Source organism: Coenobita brevimanus, chromosome 54 (assembly GCF_032717465.1).
Source record: "Coenobita brevimanus isolate Jiangsu-jjx chromosome 54, ASM3271746v2, whole genome shotgun sequence".
In the NCBI taxonomy this organism is placed as follows: domain Eukaryota; kingdom Metazoa; phylum Arthropoda; class Malacostraca; order Decapoda; family Coenobitidae; genus Coenobita; species Coenobita brevimanus.
In genome coordinates, this window is record NC_137007.1 from 10,315,211 (window position 1) to 10,342,262 (window position 27,052).

Here is a 27,052-nt window from a genome sequence, read left to right on the forward strand (position 1 = left end):
CCATAGGGGTATTTGTCTTCTAAATGTGACTGGTAAAATATATGGCAGAATACTCATTGATAGGGTTAGGCATATGACAGAGGAGCTAGTTGGAGAAGAACAAGGGGGATTTAGGAAGGGAAAGGGGTGTGTAGATCAGATATTTGTTCTAAGATGTTTAGTGGAGAAGTATCTAGAGAAGGGAAAGAAAGTGTATGCTGCCTTCATGGACTTGGAGAAAGCTTAAGACAGAATAGATAGGCAAGGTATGTGGAAGGTAGTAAGACTATATGGAGTGGAGGGGAAATTGTTGAGTGCTGTGAAGAGTATGTACGAAGGAGCTAGGGCTACGGTGCGAGTGGATGGTGAGCTGAGTGAGTTCTTTGATCTCAGTGTGGGACTGAAACAGGGTTGTGTGATGTCTCCGTGGCTGTTTAATATATACATGGATGGGGTTGTAAAGGAAGTGCAAGGTAGGGCAGTGGATGTGGGGGTGGCTCTGATGAATGAGGGTGAGATTTGGAAGATTCCGGTGTTGCTGTTTGCTGATGATACAGTATTGTTGAGTGAAGACGAATGGGAGTTGCAAGGTTTGGTGAATGAATTTGGGACAGTGTGTAGGAGGAGGAAACTGAAAGTTAATGTAAACAAAAGTAAAGTTATGGTGTTTGAGAGGAATGAAGCCACAAAATGTACAGTGAGGTTGAATGGTGAGGATATGGAGAATGTGAGTGCATTCAAGTACTTGGGTAGTGTGTTGAGTAAGGATGGAACTTTGGGGGATGAAGTGCATGAAAGGGTACAGCAGGGAAGGAAGGTTGTTGGTTCACTGAAAGCAGTGATGAGGAATAGGGAGGTGAGTATGGAAGTTAAGAAGTCACTGCATTATAGTACAGTGGAAGCTCAATTATCCAGGCTCGGATTATCCAGCTTTCGGTATAACCGGGCCGTGACCAAATGGTTCAATGGTACAGTAATACATAGAATTATGCATACGATAGCTCCAGTTTAAACAGGAAGCATCCAGTTGCTAGGGAGCGAGGCATGGCTAAACCAGAGAGAGTCTGCTCACCCTGCCCCCACCCACACCTCCTGCTCACCACTTGATCACAAGGATGGTAGGATTGAGTTTGGTGAGGCAACTGATACTCCTGACCTAGCCTGACCTTGCTTAACTACTTAATAATTTAAAATAATCCAACCTAACCTGACCTAACCTGGGCTCCAGTTGGGAAATTGGGAAACTTAATCCACTTTTGTGTACGATGAGTTTCTTCCATTATGCCCGAAGCAATCGTAGGTACGGCTTAAAGAACGTGATAATAAAAGAGAAAATCTTTCAGCAAGAGAAGGTAATTTACTGCCCTCAAAATATAAAAACACAGAAAACAAACTGGAGGAATATGAAGTGAATTGGTGAAGTCTTTAGGATGTATGCTTAGACAAAAAGTAATGGGTTTCCCAATTTTAGGAAACGAAATGGAACAAGAATGTCTGCTGATCATTAAAAAAAAAAAAAAAAAAAAAATTACTCATCTCATGTGTTCTCGTAAGTTAGCATTCAGTTCTGCATTCTTCGTTAGATGTCGCACTTCATAACACATTTCGGACCGACAGAGCATAGTTATTTCTTCCTCTTACATTTACTGTTCATTCTTTTGTTCGTTCTTAAGTGTACTGTATGTGTGAGTATTAATACAAACAATAATGCATTCCATTAACCCCTCATAGCTGCCAGCCTCGAACAATGCTTTACTGTACCGGTGCCAGGGATGTTGGGTTAGGGAGAGCTATAAAAACTGCGAACAATTGTGGGAAGGGCACGAAGGTCACTGGTATGTTTTCACGACCCTCCTCTACCATCTCAAACAGTCAGGCGGTCTGCCACTTCATTTCAGATGTTTTCGCCGATATGTTTAAATGCTAATGTAACATGCACCCTAATTATGAGTAAGTTTCTTCCATTATGCCTGAAACAATCGTAGGCAAGGCTTAAGAAACGTTATGATAATAAGAGGAAATCTTTCAGCCAAACGTAATTTACCACCCACAAAATAGGCAGAAAAATACAGAAAACAAACTAGAGCAATATGAATTGATTTGGTAAGGTTATTAGGCTGTATGCTTGGACAAAAATTTATCAGTTTCACAATTATAGGGGATGAAATGGAACAAACATGTTTACAAATAACAAAAAATACTTTCATCTCATGTGTTCTCGTAAGGTGGCATTCAGTTCCACATTCTTTGTTCGATGTTGCTTCCCAACACATTTCGGACCGACAGAGCATACAGTTATTTCTGCTCCTTACAGTTAAGTGTACATTTATTGCACATTCTTTTCTTCATTCGTGTATGTGTGAAAGAGAGAGTAGTGATATTTATTCCATTAACCCCCTCATGGCTGCCAGCCTTGAACAATTCTTTACTGTGCTGGTGTCAGTGACGTTGAGTTAGGGAGAGCCATAAAAACTGTGAACAGTTTTGGGAAGGGAACAAAGGTCACTGGTATGTTTGCACGACCCTACTCTACCATCCCAAACAGCTAAGCGGTCCTTTCATCCCAGATATTTTCGCCGATATGTTTAAATGGTAAAGTAACATGCACCCTAATATTATGTTTAAATGATAATGTAACATGCCCCCTAATTTTATTAATTCTTTCACGAATCATAGCAAATCACAAGATGGGTTTAGGGAGGAGGGGAAAAAGCCAGGTTTACCAGCCGAGTCTTTTCACATCTAAGAAAAAGAAACTGACTTTATAACTTTGAAAAAATGGTTTCAATGTCTATCACGGGAACACAAATTTCTGAACTCACGAACATTGAGAATTTGAGGGGGGTAAACATACGCTTTGCTGTAAGCAGTAAAACTACCTTACCAAATCAGTTCATCCTGATAGTCTATTATATTTTTCTTATTATTTTTGGGTTGGTAAATAAACATTTCTTGTTAAATCTGTTTCCCCGATGTTTTTAACTGTTCTGGTGTGACGACTTTGATTCGTTAACGTATTGGCAGAAGACACTGTTCTAATCTAAGTGTTTAAACCTGGCCTAACCTAGCTTAACTGCAGCTAATAATTTAACCTAACCTAATCTTCAGTTGGGAAACAAAGTCCACATTTGAGTATGATGAGTTTCGTCCATTGTGCTGAAAACAATCGTAGGTACAGCTTTAGAATGTGACGATAATAACAGGGAGGAAATCTTTCCGTAAGAAAACGTGATTTAACGAATTGAATATAGTCTGAAAATTACTGAAACAAGCTGGAGGAATATACACTGAACAGGAAAAGTCTTTCTGGTACTTAAAGTGTACATTTACCGGTAAATAAATCAGTCTAACAGTACAGTACGTGTTTTGGTTCCGCCGGATTAATCGTGCTTTCGGACCAATCGGGCACCCCTTAACACCATATAGCCCGGATAACCGGGCTATCTCTGTACTCTCCTACGAATACTCCCGAGAGTGGTCAGGGAACAGTTTACCATTTACGACCCGACTGGGGATATTGACAAAGATATCCAGTGTGTGAGGCGCCTACTCGCCGCCCGCTCCGCATTCCAACAGATAGGGGCAGCGAGCAGAATCCCCATCTGCAACCTGCCCCCCAACAAGCCCTGGACACCGACCCTACATCTGCCGCCCCAGGAACTGCCAGCCCTTCCCGGAGCCACACCCACCAGGAAGCAACCTACTCCCAGGGAAACGTCCAGTCTCAACTTCATCAACCCCTGGGAGTTCACGGCATTCAGTCACTGCTGCCCCATACACGATATTAGAGAGCAACTAAAGGCCACCCGGCGAAGAGCTGCTAACCAGGGGCGCCGCAAAGTGTCAGCCATCGAGGATAATCCGCCCGACAAACCCTTCCCCCCCATAGAGGCCCCTGACACCAACAAGGCGGACATAGGTGGCAAGGGGGAAGGCGCCTCACCCCAACCGGATTTTTAGGACCAACCCCTCACCTCCCCATGGTGGCAGGGGCCACATCACACAAGTATCACCCCCCGGTTTACGACAAGGCCAAGTTAAACGGGGTAAAAGCTCGACTGCTGGTTGACACGGGAGCAGCCAGATCATGCCTATACCTTCACTTCTACTACTCCCATCACGCCAGAGCCTTCGGCCCTCTCCTCCCCACCTCAGCCCACCTTGTAGACACGGGGGACGGCCCCCTACCCATCCGTGGGGAAACCCGGGCTCTTCGTGTCCAAACTCACCAAAAAGCAACCAACTACCAGTTTGTTATATTTGACTCCTCCTGCCGTGCCTATGACGGGTATTTGGGGTTGGATCTGTTACAGAAGCTCTGGGCCAGCATCGAATGTCACGGAAGGCAGTTGCACATCCACAAGGCACCAGATCCACCCCCTCAAGCTCTGTGCACATGCCACACCGTAAACCCCCCTCTCTCCCCTCCCCCCTTCCACCCCCCACCCCTTATTCCTGCCCCTTCACCTACCACCCCGCCCCCACCCACCTTCCCAGCAACATTATCCTCCACCCTAACCATTCCCCTCCACCACGAGACATGGCTCCCTTTGCATCGACCTGCCGGCACCCACATAGTATTCTCCCCAGCTGCCCCAGCAGGCACCATCACCTCCTGCCTCCTTTCCCCCATCTTCCTCCCCCCGCACCTTTATGTGGTCCGCGCGGCTAATCTCTCCGCCTCGCCCCTTAACCTCTCCAAGGGTCTAGTAGTAGGTGAGATGGAAGTGGCAGAGACCTGCACTGCCCTCCCCCCTCGTCCCCTAACTCCCCAACCCTCCCCCCATTCCCTGACCATCTTCCCTCAACAAACCACCGACCTGCGACTCCTCCTCCTGGACTTTCAGGACATCTTCTCGTCAGGACCCACTGACATCGGCCACACCACCATCCTGTCCCACGAGGTACACATGATGGGCCCCCCCATCCGACAACCCGCTCGCTGGAAAAACCCCACACAACGGGCCGAGGAAGACCGGCAGGTCTAGGACATGTTAGATGTCCTACTGAGGATCGACGACTCCCTGGATTCACTTTACGGGGCCTCTTGGTTCTCCACCTTAGATTTACAGTCGGGATACTGGCAGGTCCCTGTGCACTTAGAGGACTGACAAAAGACCGCCTGCTATACCAGCAGCGGGAAGCACTATGAATTCAACTTGCTTCCTTTCGGCCTCTGCAACGCCCCAGCAACATTCTCCCTCCTCATGGAATTCGTCTTCAGCGGCCTTACATGGGAAATCTACCTCGCCTACCTTGACGACGTCATCATATTCAGTAGGACCTGGCCCGACCGCCTTCACTGCCTCTGCCAGGTTTTTTCCCGAATACGTCACGCTGGGCTTAAACTCCGGCCATCCAAATGTGTTCTTACCCAGTGATCCATCACCTTCCTAGGACACGTCATATCAAAGGAAGGCATTGCACTGGACCCAGAGAAACCTGGAGCCATAGCCGACCTCCCCCTGCCGTGAGACGTGCGTGACACGCGTGCCTTCATAGGCCTCGCCTCCTATTACTGGCGTTTCATAAAAGGCTTCGCTGCCATCGCCAAAACGCTACATGATCTCACCAAGAAGGGGGAGCCATTCACTTGGACTGAGGAACACCTACAAGCCTTCCGGACCCTCAAAGACAAGCTCGTCACAGCCCCCGTAGTGGCATTCCCAGATTATACCATCCCATTCCATCTCTACACTGACGTCTCACTGATGGCCATAGGCACTGCACTAGCACAGGTAAGAAGACGGCAGGGAGCACATCATCGCCTGTGCCAGCCTTACCCTCAACCGGACTGAACGAAACTATGCAGCCACGAAACAGGAGTGCCTCGGTATCATCTGGGCACTAGAATACTGTACTTCCATGCGTACCTCGCGGGCACCCACGTAACCATCATCACCGATCACCGATCACTACAATGGCTCTGCCTATCCGACACCAAAAATGCACAGATAATCCGCTGGAGGGAGACCTTGAAAGAATTCAATTTTGATATCTCATACTGACCTGGAAAACTCCACATGAACGCAGGCTCCCTCTCTAGACTCCACGTTAGTGCCATCCAATCCGCACCCACCCTACTGCAATGGTGGCAATCCAAAGACCTCCAGGACTGGATGCCAGCCCATCTGTTTTCCAAACTATTAAGATCCGGCGACTTGTTGTCCACCCTGTCCTGCCACATAGCCCTTGGCCCCGAGGCCGCAGTAGACACCCTCACCCATCTCCACTCCGACAGTGGGATACACCTCGGCACCAAAAAATTGCTCCAGGCATTTAACAACATCTTTTGGGCCCCACACCCCTCTAAATTAGTGCAACAAGTAATCCAAGCCTGCCAAGCGTGCACCCTTGGGAAGGACACCACCTGTACACCAGGCCCCTCGGGTCGCTGAGTGGCCAGCCAACCGTGGCAGTTGCTAGCAACCGATGTGGTCAGCCCTCTTCCCCCTAAGTCAGGCTACCCGTACATCATTACGTTTGTAGACTCCTACTCTAAATTCCTAGTCGCCTGTCCGGCGAAAGAACACCATGCCCTCGCCGTCGCAGGCGCAATGATCCGCCACGCGTTTCCATACTTTGGGATTCCCCAAGCCCTCCACTTCGATAATGCATCCGAGTTTACAGGTAAAGTCTGGAAAGAGCTATCCACCATCTTCGGATATTACATTTCACACTCATCCCCCTACTGGCCACAAGGAAATCGCATTTGTGAGCGCAGCCATCACACTCTACTCAACCAGGTGCGCAGCCACATTCAAGCCACCCAGGACAATGATTGAAAGGCCCACACTAAAATTATACAATGGGGCATGAACACCTGCCTGCGTGAAGACAGCATCGCGCCACATGAAACATTATTCGGCGAACCGCCCCTACTCCTCCCCCTCCGCTGCCATCTCCAACCCCCCACCAACCCCACCTCCTCAGACCCCCTGATCCACCTCAAGTAGAAACTCAAACACCTACAGGCCGCGTAAGACCTAACCCCAGATGACACACCGGCTAATCCCTGCAAGTCTGGCAACCTTGTCATGGTTGCCACCCTACCTACCCCCCACAAACTTGCCCCGCGCTACAGGGGCGCTTATGAAATAGTCAGCGTCCCTAACCCCTACCAGGTCACCATTAACTACCACAGCACCACCCGCACCTATAGAAACCGACACATGCGACAATCCCCGCCGCCAAGCACACCACCACCCCCGAACCGGAACTCACCCAACCTGCCCACCTCCGTCCCTCCGACTCAGGAAAATTCCTACGCCTGCTACCTGTCCCCTTCCTTCTCCTCAAACAACACCCCCGCCGTCTTCACCACCCCCACGCCCGTCGCAACCCCGCCGTCACTCTCACCCGCACCCCCAACATCCTCACCCTCCCCACCATCCACCATCACCCCTCCCCATCTCTCAGAATCACTTTCCGTCATGCCCAGTCCCCCCCAACAACCCCCGAGTCCTGCACCTGCACCCATCACCACCACCCCAACCCCTACCTCACCACAACACACCCCATCACCAACATCACCCTCGATACCACCCCTGCCCGCCACGCCTGCAGTACACCTGCCTCTCAACCCTTCCTCCCCACCCACGCCTGTTCTGACAACCACCCGCACCCAATCCGGCCGCCTATCACACTCACCTGCCCGCTACACCCACACATCCTCTCCACCCTCCACCCCTGCCCCTACTATCGCCCCCCTCCTCCGCAAATCCAACCATCCCCTAGAGTATATCCCAATTACCTGCCTCACTAAGCCGATTACCTCGAAATGCCCATAAATACGGCAACACGCTTGCCCTCTCCAGTCTTCAGCCTGACTTCTTCCCAGCCACCCCATCCCCACCACTCTAAATGAAAATCACTCTTGTCCTTTGGACCCGACCCCAAGGGCGCAAGCACCGCATCCACGGCACTGACCAACTCCTCCGCCTCCTATGACAAATACCGACGCTGTCAGCTCTCACTGTCAGGTACTCCCCACATCTTCAGCCAAACCAGCGAACCATCCACTGGACAAATTTCCCCCACCACCTCACGCCCGCACACCACACCACCACCTCTGACACGTTCCAACTCCAGTCAGGAGGACATGACTTTTTAACACATGACAATGGTGAAATACTAGCGCGGCAAGATGAGCCCGACACCACTACCCCAGGAGGAAAGAATGAAGGAGTGACACCCACCCCACAAGGAGACAACGGAGGGGCTGAATTACCTGGGCGGATGTCCAGGCAACAACGGCGCATCTCCCTTGCGAACCGGTGCCCCTCTTCCGCACAGCCAGACCACCCGGCAGTGTGCGGAAAAAGTACACTACTCTTCAGCAGAGGGACTGCTCACCAGAATCGGGGTGGGACTTGCAGTGGCAAGTTCCCAGGCACACCCTCGGACGCCGAGTCCTCTGGATTGGCTCCATACCTAACTGAGGACTCAGGAGGAGCCTCGAGGGTTGCTATTCCCCTGCCTAGATTGAAGGAGGGCATGCTCCGTCAGAGCTGTGGTGAAAGTCGAGAGAGTACGTCTGACCTCTTCCTCCTGACATTACAGGCACAAAACCTTCCCACACGGAAGGAGGGCACGCTCTGTCAGAGCTGTGGCGAAAGCCGAGAGAGTATGTCCGACCTCTTCCTCCTGACGTCTCCGGGACAGGTAACCCCAACCCGAGGAAGGAAGGGCACATTCCTTTGGAGCTGTGGCGAAGGCCGAGTGTATGTCCGACCTCTTCCTCCCAACGTCTCCAGGGCAGGAGGCCCTAGCTCTATGACAGGAGCGCCCCCGCACCCCTGATCCACGTGGGAACACAGGCAGTGCCTGACGAAAGGAGTCACTTCTGGCTTGCCCCACCGCCCTGGTGTTAGAGCAAGGTGCCACTCTTTCCAGCTCTCTCCTTGGAAGGCTGGAGTCTCTCCTCCTACAGGCTCCCCACCTGAGTCCGGACCATACGAGGCACCCGCGAGGCCCGGAATCCAGTCCCTGCAGCCCGAGCCACCCCAGACAGTGACAGGCCCCGCCAGGACCAGAGGTCGCAGCCCTACCCTGTTGGTCTCCCCCAGCAGCAGAGGCCGCAGTCCCTGGAGCCAGCGGGCCTCCCCAGGTGCTCAATGAGGCCGAAGGGCCTCCCCTGATGCCAGCGGCCACAGTTCTCCCCTAATGGCCGCCCCGGACTGGGGTACGGGCCACCCTACCTCGGCAGCACCCTCCTTCCCGCCGACCCTCGGGCTGGTCCTCCACCAGGCCCTCCCATGGACCCCAAAGACGACCAAGGGCCAACGGCATACAGCCTGGCTTCTGGCCCTCTTCGGACCCAGTCCTGTGAACCCTGTCTCCTGCAGGGCCTACGCGGCAAGAAAGCCACCCCGGACGCCGCCCCATTACTCTCGAACTAGCAGCAACTCCATGGGCCCCACTGTTCTGCACAGCTCCCCGGACGGCCTGCCTCCCACGCCTGGCCGCCACCTAGAGCTCCCTGCAAAAGCCCTCTCCCCTTTGGGCCGTGGTCTCCTCTCCATTTGAACTGTGAGTGACAGGTCTCGGATTATATACTTCCCTAGTGTTGTGAACCCCCCTTCCCCCCTTTTTCGGTGAACTACCAGTGAACTGTTCTTCTGTGTTCCTCTCCCCTATCCACATACGTGCCCCCCCCCCCCGTCAGTGTCCCCTCCCCTTGCTGATGAGTCGAGCCTCCGTGAGTCACGTGCAGAGTGTATATCTCCAGCCCCAGGTTGAGACCCCCTTCCTCTTTAGACAGGACAGATTGACCCTGTATCACTCACGTAACACAGCAATATCTCAGTACTGGATCCTCTCCCTCCTCTCCTCCCTGCCCCCAGCCCGACCCCACAGAGAGAAACCCTCCCTATCCTCAGTAAGCCCCTTGCCCCCCCCCCACTTCCCCCCCCAGTGTGACTTATGGTATATTCTCGACCTGTGTGACGCGTATATAGAGGCTAAGTTAGCTAGGGACTGTGGTACATGTCACTCGGAGATAATGTATTAGCTAGGACCCGTCTATGTCACGGGAACACCTAGGCTTAAGAGCTGTCCCTGTCGGTATACTGGCTTGTGTTGTATGTAAACCTCTCGGTGTTGGTGTATTATCTTTATTGGTGAAATATTGCCTGTGATACTGTGAGGAAATAACCCAGAAGTGAGACAAAGATACTGAACTAGGTGGACAGTGATTCAGACCAATATCAGTGTAAGGCATTGTGTACATATGACTCTGGTCATAGAATATTGTGTGTGTAATTGTTTCTCTATTAATATATTGGTGTATTTGTTCACTCATGGTGTTTGTGTTTCCCTTCCTTGCTAGTGTTGACCCAGTCAGGAATTAAGGACCTAGAATTGCACCGTGACTGGACCCGAGAATTCGGGACACAGAACACGCTGTATAACAGTAACCATACTGACTCCTTACTTATCCACTGCAAAGGTATCACTTTGTTGTAATTTTCATTACATTGGGTGAAAATTCAGTCTTTCTTACATTTGACGACATACTTTTAATATCCACCCCCCCAAAAAAAATAACCATTAAATGTGACTCAGGAGAAGTTGCTTTTGTGGCAACAGTGGATATGGGAGTGTGATGTTTTTTAACTCCCCAGTAGGGGATGTCGGTTGCCGAAATTTACTCCAGCGCTCTTTCTCTTTCTCTCTCTCTCTAAAGCTATGTGAAACACTGGTTGCAGCATTGCTTTAGGTCAAACATCAGTATATTAAACATCTTACCAGGTATTATTTCTCTTCCACATGAGCCCTACCATAATCGGACAATTGGGGAGTTTTCTCGTTAGAGAAAACCCGTGACCAGAAGTCTAGTCTTTGGTTCTCATATTGGCGGGCAAATTCCAGCCTGGCAGCACGTTGCACTTCTGTGAGGCTCTCCTTTTTCACGGTAACCCTATGATGTATTCCCACCTCATGCAACCGCCGACGGACTGTAGAGTGATACTTCTAGTCCAAGCCTCTCCCGGAGTGCCACTGCAAATTTTGTTAGTGGGGATTCCTGTGTCACACGTAGTAACGGTTTGTCCTGCTGGCGCGTCGTCACTCTTAAGCATGGTCGTTTTGCTGTGGAATGCAGTTACAGGCACAGTACACCCTCATTATCAGGGGTTAGGTACCTAAGATACCCGTCGATGCCTAAAACCGTCGATACCGATTTTCGTCTGGTCAGGTACCCTCCTGTTTATATATTTTGGTATCCCTTCAATCACTCGTATGTAATATGCAATTTAGTTTTAGTGTTTCTTAGAAATAAATTAGTTAGGCAATTGAAAAACTGAATATCATAATAAAACTACAGTACTTATATTCAGTAAATAATTATGGAAAAAATAGCATAATCTCTGATGTTGATGCGTAGTGGTGGTACACTGGACCTCAACTTGTAATGGCTGCCGCATTGTCACCTCTCTCCACCTGCACCTCACTCCATCTAAAAATAAAAGGCGAAACCAGCAGTTGTAGTCATCCATACGTTTACATAAACGAGTGTGTAAAAAAAGAAAAAAAACGAAAGCACCAGTGGTGGTCATTCATACGTTCTAATAACTGAGAGTGTGAGGCAAGTGTTATGTTGACTAGATCAGCTGTTCGCACCGATCTTCACAACACACGTGTTGTGCCGCTAGCTCATACCAGAGAGACCACGTTCTCCCCTTCATTTTCATTCTCAAGAGCTTCTTTTCATTCTTGTATTCCATTTCTCCCAGACCTAAATTTTCACAACTGTATGGTAGTTTATGCTGTCAAAGATGAATTTTAGCCTAGCTTTCAGTAGGATCTTCTTTTAGGAAAATTCAACTCTCCTTATGCTCGTATATTTCATATTTAATCTCAGCTTAACTTTTGCAAGAAATGTCCTTTATTGACAAAAAATCCAACTCGTCTTTAACATTATAATAAATTCTATATCTTAAACAGTAAACTATACAGAAATGTAATTATTCTGCTCACCATTCGATTTAATGTAGTGCTGTCAGTTTTTGGAGCCTGGTCTGAAGAAGTGCTCAATTTTGGTATGAGATATTTCCCTCTTCATAGATTGCTGAATCTCCACGTAGGGCAACATGGCACTTTCCAGCAATCTCTTCGTTTTAAGTGACCTCTCAAGTGATGGATCTATTTCAAACAGATGATCAGTGAGGGCCAGTGTCATTCTTAACACTTCTCCTAGGTTTTCCAGAGTAAGTGTGGGGAGCTGTTCCTCTTCTTGTTCATCCTCAACCTGCTCTCGAACCTTGATGAGTTGTTCTAGTTCCTCATCTGTCAGGGCCTCACCAGCATGTCCCAGAAGTTCATCTTCTATCTCCTCAAGTCGTAAATTTGAAAAACTGTCACCACCAACTTCATGAGCCATCTTCACGATGTTGCGTAACTGGGGAACAATAGAGGGGAATCCTTGGAAATCATTTACGACATCAGGCCATAATCTTCTCCAACACGAGTTCACACATTTTGTTGTCAACTCGTCGTGACTTTCTATAATGAAGGCTATACACTGGGCGATATTATACTGCCTCCATATTTCCCTGCTTGTGGCCTCACTTTTCTAATCAAGAGACTCCCTGATCATGGCAAATGTTTTCTCTGCATATTTTGCTTTGAAAACGGCGATGACTTCGTGATCCATTCGTTGCAAAATTGAGGTTGTATTCCTGGGAAGGAAGACAACCTCAACGTTTGGGTGGGCAAATTTTAAACTTTATGGATGCCCAGGGCAGTTGTCCAAAACAAGTAAAACTTTAAATTCCATTCCCAGGTTTGCCAGATATTTTTCCACCTCTTGGACAAAACAGTTGTGGAACCAGTCAAGAAACAATTCATCTGTTATCCATGCTTTCTTGTTTGATCGGTAAAACAAAGGCAGGAGGTTCATGTGTCTATTTTTTAAAGCACGTGGACGTTTGGAATAATACAGGAGCATGAGTTTTATCATATGTCCTGCTGCATTACCACACAACAGCACAGACACACGATCCTTTGCCACTTTAAAGCCTGGCGCACTTTTCTCTTCCTTTGAAATGTACGTTCTTTTAGGCATTTTCTTCCACCACAGGCCTGTTTCGTCTGCATTAAACACTTGTTCAGGCCTGTATCCTTTCTCCCTTATAAGTTCAGCAAAGTCATGTGGGTACAATTCTCCTGCTATCTGATCTGCTGAGGCTGCTTCATCAGTCATCCCGATATTATGTAGGCCATACCTTTTCTTAAAATTCTCGAACCAGCCCTTGCTGGCTGCAGATTTCTTTTGCCTAGAAGCACCAACATTACTAGGCCTATCACCATCATCACCATTACTTTCATCACCATCATCACTATTTTCACCTGCCTCACTTTCATCACCATTATCTTCACCAACACCACTGCTTTCACCAGGAAACCGAGCATAGAGTTGTTTTGCTTTGTTTCTGATGAACTGGGAGTCTAGCGGCACGTGTTGGCGGTTTAAGTCCTCAATCCAAATGTTCAGTGCCTTTTCCATTTTCACTAAGGCATCATCTCTCACATGCATCGTTACTTTAGCCGATCCTGGTGTGCACGAAGCCAGAGCATCTTTAATGTCTTTTTCTCTCCGTTTTATGCCACGAACACTGGACTTATTCGTGCTATGCTCGCGACGAACTGCTGCATAGCTCATTCCACTGCTAAGTTTTTGTAATACTGTATTTCGTTCTTTATGTCCAAGGTAAGTACTTTCCTTCCTCTCTTAGCTGGCTTATTTCCAGTTGGAGTATTACAAGGGCGCTTCAGTGCCATGATGATCTCGAAAGCATGATAGATGTAGCTGAACACGATGTGAGAGCAACAGACCAACGTGAACTGATGCTGTTGTTTGTCGGGTCGGTGGGAACATGCCGTGAGCAGCCAGAGACACCTGGCGGGATGGCGCGCAAACTTGATAGGAGGTGCCAGTACAATTCTTTATTTATTTATTTTTTAATATTAATAATTTAAATAACTCCCAGCGGAAAAAAAACCCTCAATAATCAAATCTGTCGATAAAAAGAACGTTGATAATGCGGGAGTACTGTATTTACATTGTCACACGATCGAAAGTACAGTATGTCGATCTCTCTGTAAACATATTCCTACTTCCTTGAGTGAGTAGTTAGGGCAGATTAGTATTACACTAAGTGGGATTATGTGTGGGAAAAGGTTTCGTTGTTTAAGAGATTCAGTAAAAGCAATGTTGTGACCCTCAAGGAAATGATACACATGCAAACCCTCATTAACATTTACGTGCTGTCTTTTTTAGGGTGAGGCGGAGATTTAGGGACAAAATCAGTGTCCCTCATTATGTAGGATAGATGAGACCCACGAACTGACAAACTTCTTGGGAAGATTTACAATCCCATTTCCAATTTATTATATTACGTGTTTAGTGTTTCTAAGGGAATAATATATTTATCAGGTATATATGTATGTTGGAAAGAGATAAAGCTTAAAATTATAATCTAAATAGCATTGGCAAACAAGTATAAACATTTCTTGGTAGAAAGCCATGCCATGCGCAAAGGTTTCACTTTCCCCGAGGGGGCTGGGGTCGCAGACTCATATAATGCAATGAGGGTGGACACACTTGTCATCTTTCACTTGAAAATCTGGACCACGACATCCTACCCACGGGCCCCTTCCCAAACGTGGTGGGCAATATTGGAAAGCTACAAATACAATAATAACTAGAAGGGCACTCAATAGAGTGCATACCTCTATGAAGGCCCAACAATCCTTTGTGGTGGTATGCACTCCATTTGAGTGCTTCTTTATCAGGATCCCCTTCAGAATTTAACGGGTTATTTCCTGGCCCATGCCCCATCCCTCAACTAAGTTTTATGAATATTTAGTCAGTAGTTGACGAATGTATGTGCTCTACCAAGTCCCCCTGTAACCAGATGTACTCCAAAATTTAATGGGTTCTTCCTGCCTCATGCTCCATTCCTCCACCAAGTTTTATGAAAATCTGTTCATCAGTTTTTGCATAAAAGACACACACACACACACACACTCTGTCAAGACAGACACACACACACTCAGACATACACACACACACAGACAAACACACACACACACACACACACACACACACACACACACACACACACACACACACACACACACACACACAGACATGCAGAAAATAAACCTCCTGGCAGAGGTAACAATAGGGCATATATACTGCCCTTCGATAACAATAGAGGAACTTGGCTAAATTAGTTCACTAATTAAAAATGGTGCAAGAAGAATGCAGTGTTCTTCTCCGTATGACTCTGATTAGTCAGATCTCCAGATTCTTCCCATCTTCGTATCCACTTTGCCACAGTCCTAGTTGATATGTCTGACTCGTTGGCGACGGCCTGGATACTTAATCCACTCTCTCGAAGACCGATGACCTGTCTTTTCCTCATAGTGCAACCTTGCTGTTTCTTCTGTCCATTGCGAACATCTTCTTTGGCTGGCGTTGCATTACTCATGATGCCTAGACAAAAGTTCGGTTTGCCCATAGTTGGCTGCCTGCTATGCCTGATAATAAATAACATTATGATTAGCTACTGCCCCTTTAGTTCTTAAGAACTGTTTGGTTTCATATACGTCGCTCTTGGCGATTCAGATTCCGAGTACAGTATACTGTGCCCATGATAACATATCAGCTTTTATTTGTCATGGTGGCCTACCTGACCTATTTGGGTGTGCGATATTAGGTATTATTGTGTTCAATCAATCAATCAATCATTTCCTGTGGCACCCTCGGGGATGCATAGGGCCTCGATGAACTCACACCACCACATCCTATCTTGTGCTAACTCCTCAAGATCTCCCCAACACTCATCTCCAGCTTCCCGTCTCATTGTCCTCACCCACGTCTCTTTTGGCCTTCCTCTACCTCTCCTACCAAATGCCACCCACCCTGGTGTACCTCGTACTATTCCCTGTCTCCTATACACATGTCCTAGCCACTTCCATCGTGAGAATCTAACATATTCATTGATCGGCTGCACTCCCGTTATTTCTCTAATTCTACTATTTGGTATCCTTTCCCACCACTTAACTCCTAATATTCTTCTAAGTGCTTTATTTTCAAACACCAAGAATTTATTTTCCGTAGTCACTGTGCTGTACCAAGACTCGTGTCCATAAATTAAGATACTCCTAACCATTACCTTATAAAGTTTGATTTTTGTATGCACAGAGAAATTGTTATTATTCCAAATATTTTTAAGCATTCCCATTGCCTGATTAGCCTTCTTTAACCTTTCCTCGAATTCAAAGTTCAAAGAACCATCCTTGGCTAAATAAGTACCTAAATATTTAAACCTATCAACTTGCTTTACAACCATACCTCCAATTACACATTCCTGCGCATTTTCGATATTCATATTGATTATTTCAGTTTTTCCACAATTAATAACCAAACCCACCTTGCGACTTTCACTCACCAAACAGTCCAACACTCTCTGCATCTCTTCTGGCCCATCACAAATCAAAACTATATCATCTGCATAATCTAAATCCAAAAGTTTCCTGTTCTCTCCCCAAAGTATACCTGCACCGGTTTCTGTTCCAACGCGTTTCATAATGTAATCAATGACCAATATAAATAGTAAAGGCGATAGAACACCACCTTGAATTACTCCGGACTTGACTTCAAACGAATCACTCAGACAACCATCAACCATCACTTTACAAAATGTGTCCTCATGCATGTTCATAATGACCCTCACAAACTCCTCTGGTATTCCATAATGTCTCATGATCTTCCCCATAGTCTCTCTCGAAACACTATCAAAAGCCTTTTCAAAATCAACAAAACAAAGACTTAACGGTACTCTCATTTCATTAACTTGCTGCATCAAATGCCTAACTATAAAGATCTGATCATTGCAACCACGTCCCTTTCTAAAACCAGCCTGTTCATCCCTCAGAATACCCTCAACCACTGGCTCCAACCTATTTAACAACACTCTAATGAAAACTTTCAAAGCTATCGGTGACAAAGAGATTCCCCTCCAATTACCACATTCACTCAGGTCTCCCTTCTTCGGAACTTTAACAATTACACCATTCTTCCAAACTGATGGTAGTAACCCCGTCACCCATATCTTATTGAATAGCTTGGTCAAGATCATTATTAATCTATCCCCCTCCACTTTAAACATTTCCGGAAATAAACCATTCTCCCCTGGTGCCTTATTATTCTTTAACTGTTTTACTGCTTTCTCCACTTCTGCAAGCCTCAACTCTCCTGTTTCTATATTTAAATCTTCCTGAGCAGACGGTATATCCTCTTCTGGTGGTATTGGTCTATTAAGAACTGTCTCAAAATGCTCTTATTGTGTTACACCACCGCATTTCATTACTTCGTATTTTGCTGTAAATTTTACAGTTTTTTTTCCTCCACTGTGGAACAGTTTCATTAATTATTTATTAATTAATTTCATATCATACCTAAACTGCATTCTGGTCATTGTTCTTGCATTATTCTTTCGATGCTGAATCATATATATATACAGTATATATAAATTCATTCATCATCTAATCCTGCGTTACCCAAGAGGAGCGTAGGAGCCGGGGCCTAGGCAAGTAGGTCCTGACATTTAAGATGAGGGTGACCGGCCTCACTCATCCCTGAGTAACATTATGTGAGTAATAAACCCCAACCACCCCTAGGATATAAACATATACAGTCTCAATCCAATTGGAGCACCTTAATTACCCACTAAACCACGACGCATCAAATTTGGTTATATAGTTACCACCTAGCATAGTAAATGGTTTCCTGGTGTAGTATAGGAAACCATTTGGCTCGTCACTCAGTGCAGAGTCACCGTTAGGCAGAAGAAAGAGGATATATTGAAGGAAAGAGAGATAGAAGAGGGAGGAAGGAAGGATGGAAGAGAGGACAGGGCAGGCACCCAAGAGCAGCACTACATCGAGTGAGTGGATGGTGAGCGCCCCTGCCTACCATCTCTCTCTCTCTCTCTCTGATATGTTCATCCTCCATTATACGTTGCGCTTGACAAGTCGTATTTTGGCCCGCATCTCATTCAGTAAAGCAAGGCCTGCTTCGGACCAATAGCACCCCTGAACATCCACAACGAAGCATCCAACTCCCTGATTGGTCCCAGCACCATCACATAATTTAAACTCGAATTACAGGCATATGTTCAATTACATTACATCTTTCATATGATATAAGCTTTACACAGATCATAGCAATGTAGTTGTCAGTACCAGACCACTATTCCGGGGTTCCTCCAGCTCATTTGCCGCTTAATACAACGATGTAAACAAACACATTGGTGCCACATCTACCAAGACGCCACAAGTCGGTGTAGTACTTAGAAGTGAAGCCGATTGTACATTCACTGACTTCACCTCTCTCAGAGACCATCACTTTACTTTTCCCTACATTCACCTTTAGATTCGTTTCTTACACACTGTCCCAAACTCATCCGCCGAACCTTGCAGCTCCCCTTCGTCTTCAGGTAACAACACAGTATCATCTGCAAACAACAGTACCGGAAGTTTCCAAACACTACCCTCTCTCACTAGGGCCACTCCAACATCCACTGCCCTGCCTTGTATCTATTTTATTACACTATCCATGTACAGATTGAACAACCATGGAGACATGACACATTTCTGTTTCAACCCAACCTTCAAAGAGAAAAATTCACTCAGTTCTTCATCCACACACACTGCAGCCTTGGCACCATCATCATACTCTTCACAGCATTCAGCAATTTCCCATCTACTCCATATATTCTCAGTACTTTCCACAATCCTTGTCTATCCACTGTGTCATATGCTTTCTCCAAATCCATGAAGGCCTCATATGACTTCTTTCCCTTCTCTAGAAACTTTTCCACTAAAGATCTAAGAATGAATATCTGATCTACACAACCTCTTCCCTTCCTAAAACTTCCCTGTTCTTCTCCAACTAAATCCTCTGTTATTTCCCTAATTCTGTCAATAAGTATCCTACCATACAGTGGGGCACCAATTTTCGCGCCTAATTGGGTCCAAAAATAATGCGCGAAAGTGGAATTAGCGAAAGTTGGGGCATTGTTTTTATGGCAAAAAGGCTAATTGGTTCCCGGTTATCCTAAAGTAACATCAGATTTTCATTTTCACTTGCAATACAGTACATCAAATCACTATTGTACATTGCATTGTGAGATACAAACAATAAAAACTCAACTATCTTCCTTTTCATTTCATTATTATACTGCCGTTTCTTCACTCCAACACGATACTCTCTTTTAGCCTTGGCCTTTCCTCCCGACTTTGAATGTCCCGGCCACTTTTTATCACCACCACTGCCTCCCGGCCCTCCCCCCACACCACCAGGCTCTCCCCCCACACCACCAGGCCCTTTCCCCACACTACCAGGTATAGTAGAGGCCATTGAACCCTGAGAATCCAACACAATGGAGCTAGCACGCTCCTACACAATGGCGGGAATGGGTGGACAGAGTGTTGACATGACGTCATTCAAGATGGTGGTGGGTTGCGGGCGGGCGGTGCAGGAAATTCAAAGTTCAAAATATTGTCCCAAACCCAAAATTTGTGCACGAAAATCAATTTTTTTCAAGCGAAAGTGGAAGTTAGGGAATATTTGGTGCATGCCGTGAAAGTGGATTCCGCGAATCCTGCTGTAGCGAAAGTTGGTGCCCCACTGTACACTTTTCCTATTACACTACACCCGCAACGGTGAGCCATGCGTGGTGAATGCTCGTGCCTCACTCATTCATGACCCAGGAGATGGCAATTCAACCACTGGCTGAAGCTGAGGCAGCAAAACTGACAGCAGCACAAGTTGTACCAGGTTTAGAGAACGTTCCATCGGCAGACATACGAGAAGCGCACGATGCTAATGAGGAACAGCGTCCCAAGGAAGTGTTGCAATGGATAGACAAGGCTGATGCAGAGCCTGATGCCAGGCAGAGTCAAGTTGAGCAGCCTAATGTGATGGAGGGGAATACAGAGCTGTGTATGTCATGAATAAGCAAGATCCTTGCTGCCGTGGATAAGCTCAAGGAATAGGTGAAGGAACAGGAAGTGAGCAGCCTAAGAACGGAGGAAGTTCTGGTTGGTATCGACAAACTCTTCTGTTTCTACACAGACAGGCACAGGCAAGAAATAAACAGAAGAAGAATGATGCTCACAACAAGTTACATACAGCTGGCTCAAGTTAGTGAAATTGAGGAACCAGCTTCATCGTCTGCTCCTGTTCCTGTTGAGGATGAAGAGGATGTAATGTCAGAAGTGTCAGCATTGGACTTCGAGGGGTTTATGGCTGAAGTGAGTGGGTTTGAGGCTTCTGGGGAAGGTGCTCAAGAGGAGTCTGTGGAGGGAAGTGTTGGTGCGGTAGGGGGTGCGGCGCTGTAAGTGTTGTCGTGCCTCGAAACCTATTATTTAAGTCCATCAGGCCTGTTGTCTACTGTTGTTAAGGTGACTACCCATATTTTTGTTATTGTAACTATATGTGTAGTACAGTGTCTGAAAAATTTGACCTTTATTATGTCTCTAAGGGACAAAAAATGTCCAGATATGAAGGGGTACCGCCCATATGTAATTTTTCCCATAAGATTATGTATTCACAGTGCGCGAATTCACAGTGCGAGAGGTCATGGACCGCCCAAAATCTCGTGCACTGTGCAAGCCTACTGTAGTTATACAAACGTGGATAATTGTATATGCATATGCACCTACAAAGGATTAAGTGGTCAGAGGTCAGAGTGGAATTTTGATAAAATGTTGATGCATGCATGGAAAGTTTGTTGGAAGTGAGTGTTTTTTTTAGAGATGTACCAATGTATCGATATCGATGGTATCGGCCCATTTTTAGAATATCGGTATTGGAATAGGCATCAGCTGATTTTCTGCCGATACTACCAATACTTAAAAAGAATTTAGTGCGTAGCATATTACTCACTGGAAGTTAGTTTGTTAAGTAGAATTTGGGTGTTTTATAAGGATGAAAAAAGTGTTTCATTAAAACCATAATTTTTTATTTTACCCAAGAGTCCAAATGACCTAGTTTAATGACAAACTTGAAGAAAAGAAAGTCGTACGAGTATGGGCAACAGCCTAATAGATTGGTCTCCAATGCACTGGTATCGGTATCGGTAGTAGCAGTATTGGTATCGGTCCCTTTTTTTTTTTTTTTTTTTTTTTTTTTTTTTAAATGATGTGTTTGACTCTGGGCATAGGTTTCACACCCTGCTCTTAAGGCCCAGTAGTCCTCCTACATACCATACACCTATACACCTCTCCACATGTACGTGTGGTATCAGTATCGGTCAAAATTTTGGTATCGGTACATCTCTAGTTTTTTTTAGTAGAGATTTGATTAGCAAGTGGGGAATGCAATAATATAATATAGGGCAATAACTCAGGGCTAGGAGGAAGGCATCCACAGATGACACTGGTTGCCTTCGCAGACTCTGTTCGCAGTATTGGTCCTGTAGTTGCATGCTCACTTACTCAAAGAGAGAAGACATCAGTAACACTGGAGGAATATGATCATGTCTCATGAAGTGTTGTAACTAGATATAAGAAGCAGTGCACCCATTCATTGGGTCTCTGAGTTTGGAATGATTCCTCTCAACACCATTGCCCATGGCTGTGTGGTATCAAAATTGGTCTAATGCTCCTTCTTGAAGGGTGTCTTCAAATAAAGGAGCATAGAATGAAAAAGATTTGAAGTTATGAATGATATTAATAGATGTTTGTACTTTAATTACTGAATATTCTTTCCTCTTCCTCGGTTAGTTAATATCAGACATACTAACTCAATCTGCTGTTATAAGTATCCACTGTGGTTATCATCCTTTTTCAGTAACCCTTCTTTCCAACAGAGCCCAGCAGATTCAGGGGCACCGAGAAGCCACTGGACACCTCACCTGAGCAACAGCAGTTGTCACCAATGAAAGCCCTCAGCAAACAGAGTGCCACAGTCAACCTTCTTCCTAACAAGATGAATGTCTCAGATCTTAGTGGACAAATGGGTGACAAGAACAGGAAGTTGGAGGATGATTCATTGTCTTTAGATTCTGCTGGACATATTCATATTCCATGCAGTGATCCTGAATTAATAAGGAATTCAAAATCTGGGGCTAGATCTTCCCAGTCACTTCCACTGTCAACTCCAAAAGATATTGAAGGGGAAAATGCAAGAGGAAACGATGATAAAATATCTTCCAAGATGAAAGGTAGCAGTCCTACTTTTGATACCCATAAAAAACCCTCAACGTTGCTCTCCCGACGCTCTCGCCTGGCTCCTCCTCAAGTCAAGCGCTCCAGCTCCATGACACGTCTTTCAGAAGCTATCAACCAGGTTCACAATCTTTGTATATTTCCAGCTCAGCCACTCACAGTGGCACAGGTATGTACATATGAAAATATGCCTCTTTGTTTTGGTACTTATCACCATCAGAGTATAGGCAGTAGACAGATAATCAAGTCTTTTTTTTATATGTATAGGTAATATCATTAAGGATAAACTTTGGGAAGAGGTAAGGGTAGTACTGTATCATATCTAAATGAAGTATTGGGACATCTTTGCCTATTATGTTTGTTTACGGGTCTGACAGATAAAATGTAACCCTTATATGGTTCACACAGATGTGTATCAGTAATTTTAGTTCTTTTTGCAGTGAATTGATTTGGTCATTGGGTTTTTGAGAGAGATCAGTCCTAATCAGATTATATCACTGTACAATAAATATCTCACACCTGTCAAGTATTCATATGTTATTGTGAACTGCTGGGAGCATTGTAAGGTAAATATCGTTTCGTTTCGTTTTTAAAGGCTCCAACATGCTTGCATGTGTCGGCCTTGGTCACCTAATGGCGGCTCTTCACGCTGCACGATCCATTGCAGCCTCCCTGTTCAGTCCCTGAACCCTGAGGTCACACTTAAAGACCTCGTCCCATGTCTTTCTCGGTCTACCCCTCATAACCCCACCCCCAATATTAACACTTCTCACCTTCCTAACCCAATTATCATCCCCCATCCTCTCCACATGTCCAAACCACCTCAATCTACCTCTCCTCATCACAACACCAATACACTCCAGTCCCATCCTACCTCTCAGCTCTTCCATTGTAAACCCAGCCCCTCCAGGCCTTGGACGCAGGGACGCTCTGCACATCCACCTAATCATTGTCATTTCTGTACGTCTGAGCCGGCGAATATCTTCCTCCTTCACTGCCTAGGTCTCACTGCCATACAGCATTACACTCCTAACACATGCTGCATACAAAGACCCCTTAGCACGTAGGGAGAGCCCTCTCAATGTCAGGAGAGGCAAGAGCTCCCTGAACTTCTTCCAACCACTTCTCACCCTAGGCACAGAGCTAGCTCCAGCCCCACCTCCAGCACACAACATGTCTCCCAAATAACAAAACTCTTCCACACACTCAAGAGATTCCCCAGCAAGTTCAATCCTTTCACGTCTGACAATCTCCACCTGCTCACCCCGGCACGCCGTACAAATAAAATCAGCATTATCTCGCAGTCTACCTCTGATACCACTACATCTCTTATGCACTGTGCAGTGAGTGGGACCTGTGCTGTGTCTGTCCCCCTTTCTTAATTCTGAAGATGTAAATATCATAAGAAGAATAATAGGTACACTACAGTTAGAAAACATTATTCACTAATTTGTAATTACTTTAATAACAACGGAAAAATGTTGTAGTTGGGGGTGCTCACCATCCACTCACTTGATGTAGTGCTGCTCTCAGGTGTCTGCCCGTTCCTCTCCTCCATCCTCTTCTGTCTTTCTTTCCTTCATTCTTTCCTCGTCCTTCTGCCAGTGGGTGACTTTACACTCCCTCCTGTATCTTTCCTTCATACTTTCCTCTTCCTTCTGCCTGTGGGTAACTCTACACTGAGTGACAAACCAAATGGTTTCCTGTACACCAGGAAACCATTTACTATGCTGGGGGGTAACCATATAACCAAATTTTGGCACCTGGTAGTTTAGTGGGTAATTATGGTGCTCTAGTCGGATTGGACTGGTGAAGGTTTATACTCAAGGTGTGGTTGGTGTTTATTGCTCATGTAATGCCACTCAGGGATGATTGAGGCTGGTTACTGTCATCTTAAATGTCAGGACCAACTTGCCTAGCCCTGGGCTCGTATGCTTCTCATGGGGCAATGGAGGATTGGATGATGAATGAATGAATGAACAAGGGAAAACTTCAAAAGACTAATATTAAAAAAAAAAAAATTTGTAGGAGAAGGGTGAGAGCAAACTGGCGGTAACTATGATTACAGTTAATGGTGCACAAAGAAGGAAAATGGTGCCAGGGAGTGTGACACTGGCAAGAATGCAGAATGCTGTGAAGACTGTAAAGCATGGGAAGACAGCAGGTGTTGATATGTATGCGCAGTAGTGGAAATAGTAGAATGAACTGTTTGTGAGAATTTTGTTAGGGAGCTTTTTTTTTTTTTTTTTTTTTTTTTTTTTTTTTGCTGCAAGGAAGAAGGAACCAAAGGCCATGAGCCTGCAGTAACAGTTCCCTCCAAGAGAAAAACAAAATACAATAGAGAGCCAAATTCAAGATCCGATCATTTTGAGATGCCTGGACACACTGCGTTTGAAAGACTGGAGATCATAGGCAGCAGGAAATACAGACAGAGGGAGACAGTTCCAGAGTTGACCTGTTGCATAAATGAAAGACTGGGAGTAACGGTTAACTCTTGTATTAGAGAGTTGGACAGAAAAGGGATGAGAGTTTGCTGCCAGACGGGTGCTATGCGCCCGTCATAGAGGTGGAGGAATGCAAGCAGACAGTTCAGAGGAGCAGTGACCATTGAAGTAGCGATAGAAAAGAGATAAAGATGCAACAGTGCGGCGAAGAGACAGAGGTTGAAGGGAGTCAGTAAGAGGAGGAGAGTTAATGAGACGAAAAGCCTTTGACTCCACCCTATTGAGAAGAGCTGTATGTGGGGAGCCTCCCCACACATGAGAGTTGTACTCCACACAGGGGCGGATAAAACCCCTGTATAGAGTCAACAATTGTGCAGGGGTAAAGAAAGAGTGGAGTCGGCTTAGCACATCCAATCTCTTGGAAGCAGATTTTACAAGAGATGTAATATGATCTTTCCAAGATAAGTCCCGAGTAAATGAAACCCCAAGCATGTTCAGGGATGATGCAGAATTAAGCTGAATATTATTAAACATTAGTGGGTATACCTGTGGAAGATTTTGTCAGGTTGATAGGTGTAAGAACTGAGTCTTAGATGCATTAAAAACAACCATATTATTTTTACCCCAGTCAGAGATACGAGCCAAGTCAGACATTAGGTGTGCCATAGCCTCATCCTTTGTTTGTTGAAGTAACTGTTGAGATGGGCGTTGCAGGAACCGAATGGAAAGGTGAAGGGTGGAGTCATCAGTGTATGAGTGGATAGGGTTAGATGTACAGCTTAGAAGATCATTGATGAATAAAAGGAAGAGAGTTGGTGATAGGACAGAGCCCTGAGGAACACCACTGTTGATAGATCTAGGAGAAGAATGATAGCCGTCTACAACAGCGGCTATAGAACGACCAGAAAGGAAGCTAGCGATGAAGGCACAGATAGACGTATGAGGGCAGTTTGGAAATTAAAGATTTATACTAGACTCGATCGAAAGCCTTTGAGATGGGTGAGTGGAGCTGTTTTTACCAGCTAATTGCAAGTAAACTGTGGATGTCTTTATAAAGGTGTCTAAGAAGATTGTAAAAATTATGGTGGAACAAATCATTTGGTTTAGTTCAGGAGTAGTAGTAGTAGTACAGTAGTAGTACAGTGTGTGTTGTAGCAGTAGAGTACCCTCGGGCTGTCTGGCTGTGCAGACCCATCAGCTGCAGGCAAGTAACAGTCCCAGTAATGAACTGATGTTCCCTTGCAGTGGACAGCACCTCACCACAATAAGGCATGGGAAAGTTGAATGTTGTAGTACACTTATATAGAAGAATGACAGTAAAGTAAGGAAAATAACAGAACGTCTGGTGAGTGATAGATAGGGTTGTTTTCAGAGTGGTAGGGAATGTATTGATGAATTTCTGTATCTATTGCCAGACACCTTAACCCCGTAAGGAGTGGCTACAAACAAACCGCCTACATGTCACCCTGTTCCCCACCACTTGGTTGCCCTCTTCCCATCTCACACCTTCTCTCATAAACCTCTCAACTCCATCCCTCCATCTCATCCTTGGCCTCCCCCTCCGTCTCCCCCCCTCCACTCACTTACAAAAACACTCCTCGTTAGTCTCTCATTCTCCATCCTCTCCACTTGGCCAAACTACCTTAATGTATTTCTCATAACGCTTTCCATTGCGTCCATATCCACACCACAACGCTTCTTCACTTCCACATTTGTCAGTCTGTCTCTTCTTGTAACTCCACATGCTCCTCTTGGATAACTCATTTTCACTGCTCTCACTCTTGACTTGTGCCCACACATCAAGGTCCAAGCTTCACTTCCATGTGTTAGAGTTGGTATCACAATACTATCATGCAGCGACTTTTTTTTACTTCCATGCTCATTTCCCTATTTCTTATCATTGCTTTCAAAGATCCAGCCACCTTTCTTCTTTGTGGTACCCATTCAAGCACTTCATCCTCCTAACTTCCATCCTTACTCATCACGCTAACCAAGTACCTAAATGCCCTCACATTTTCCATTTCCACACCATCCAACCTCACTGTACTTTCAGTGACTTCATTTCTTTCAAAGACCATAGCTTTACTCTTCCCCACATTTACCATTAGATTCCATTTCATACACACACTCCCAGACTCATTCACCAAGCCTTTCAGTTCCCCATCGTCTTCACTTAATAATACAGTGTCATCTGCAAACAACAATACTGGAAGTTTCTGAACACTGCCCTCACTCATTGGGGCCGTTCCAACATCCATTGCCCTACCATGTATCTTGTTTATAACCCCATCCATATTCAGATTGAACAGTCATGGAGACATGACACATCGCTGTGTTAATCCAACATTCAGTTAGAAAAATTCACTCGGTTCACTATCCACACG

The 27,052-nt window shown here is 45.8% G+C and overlaps 1 protein-coding gene across 1 annotated transcript in view; it reads left to right on the forward strand.

Annotated features, from left to right (window-relative positions):
• INPP5E (Inositol-3-phosphate synthase) overlaps positions 1-27,052 on the forward strand; it is a 576,780-nt gene that overhangs the window by 13,877 nt on the left and 535,851 nt on the right. The window contains 1 exon segment of the mRNA XM_080273293.1: positions 21,867-22,393. Within this exon segment, the coding sequence (XP_080129419.1) occupies positions 21,867-22,393 (527 nt within the window).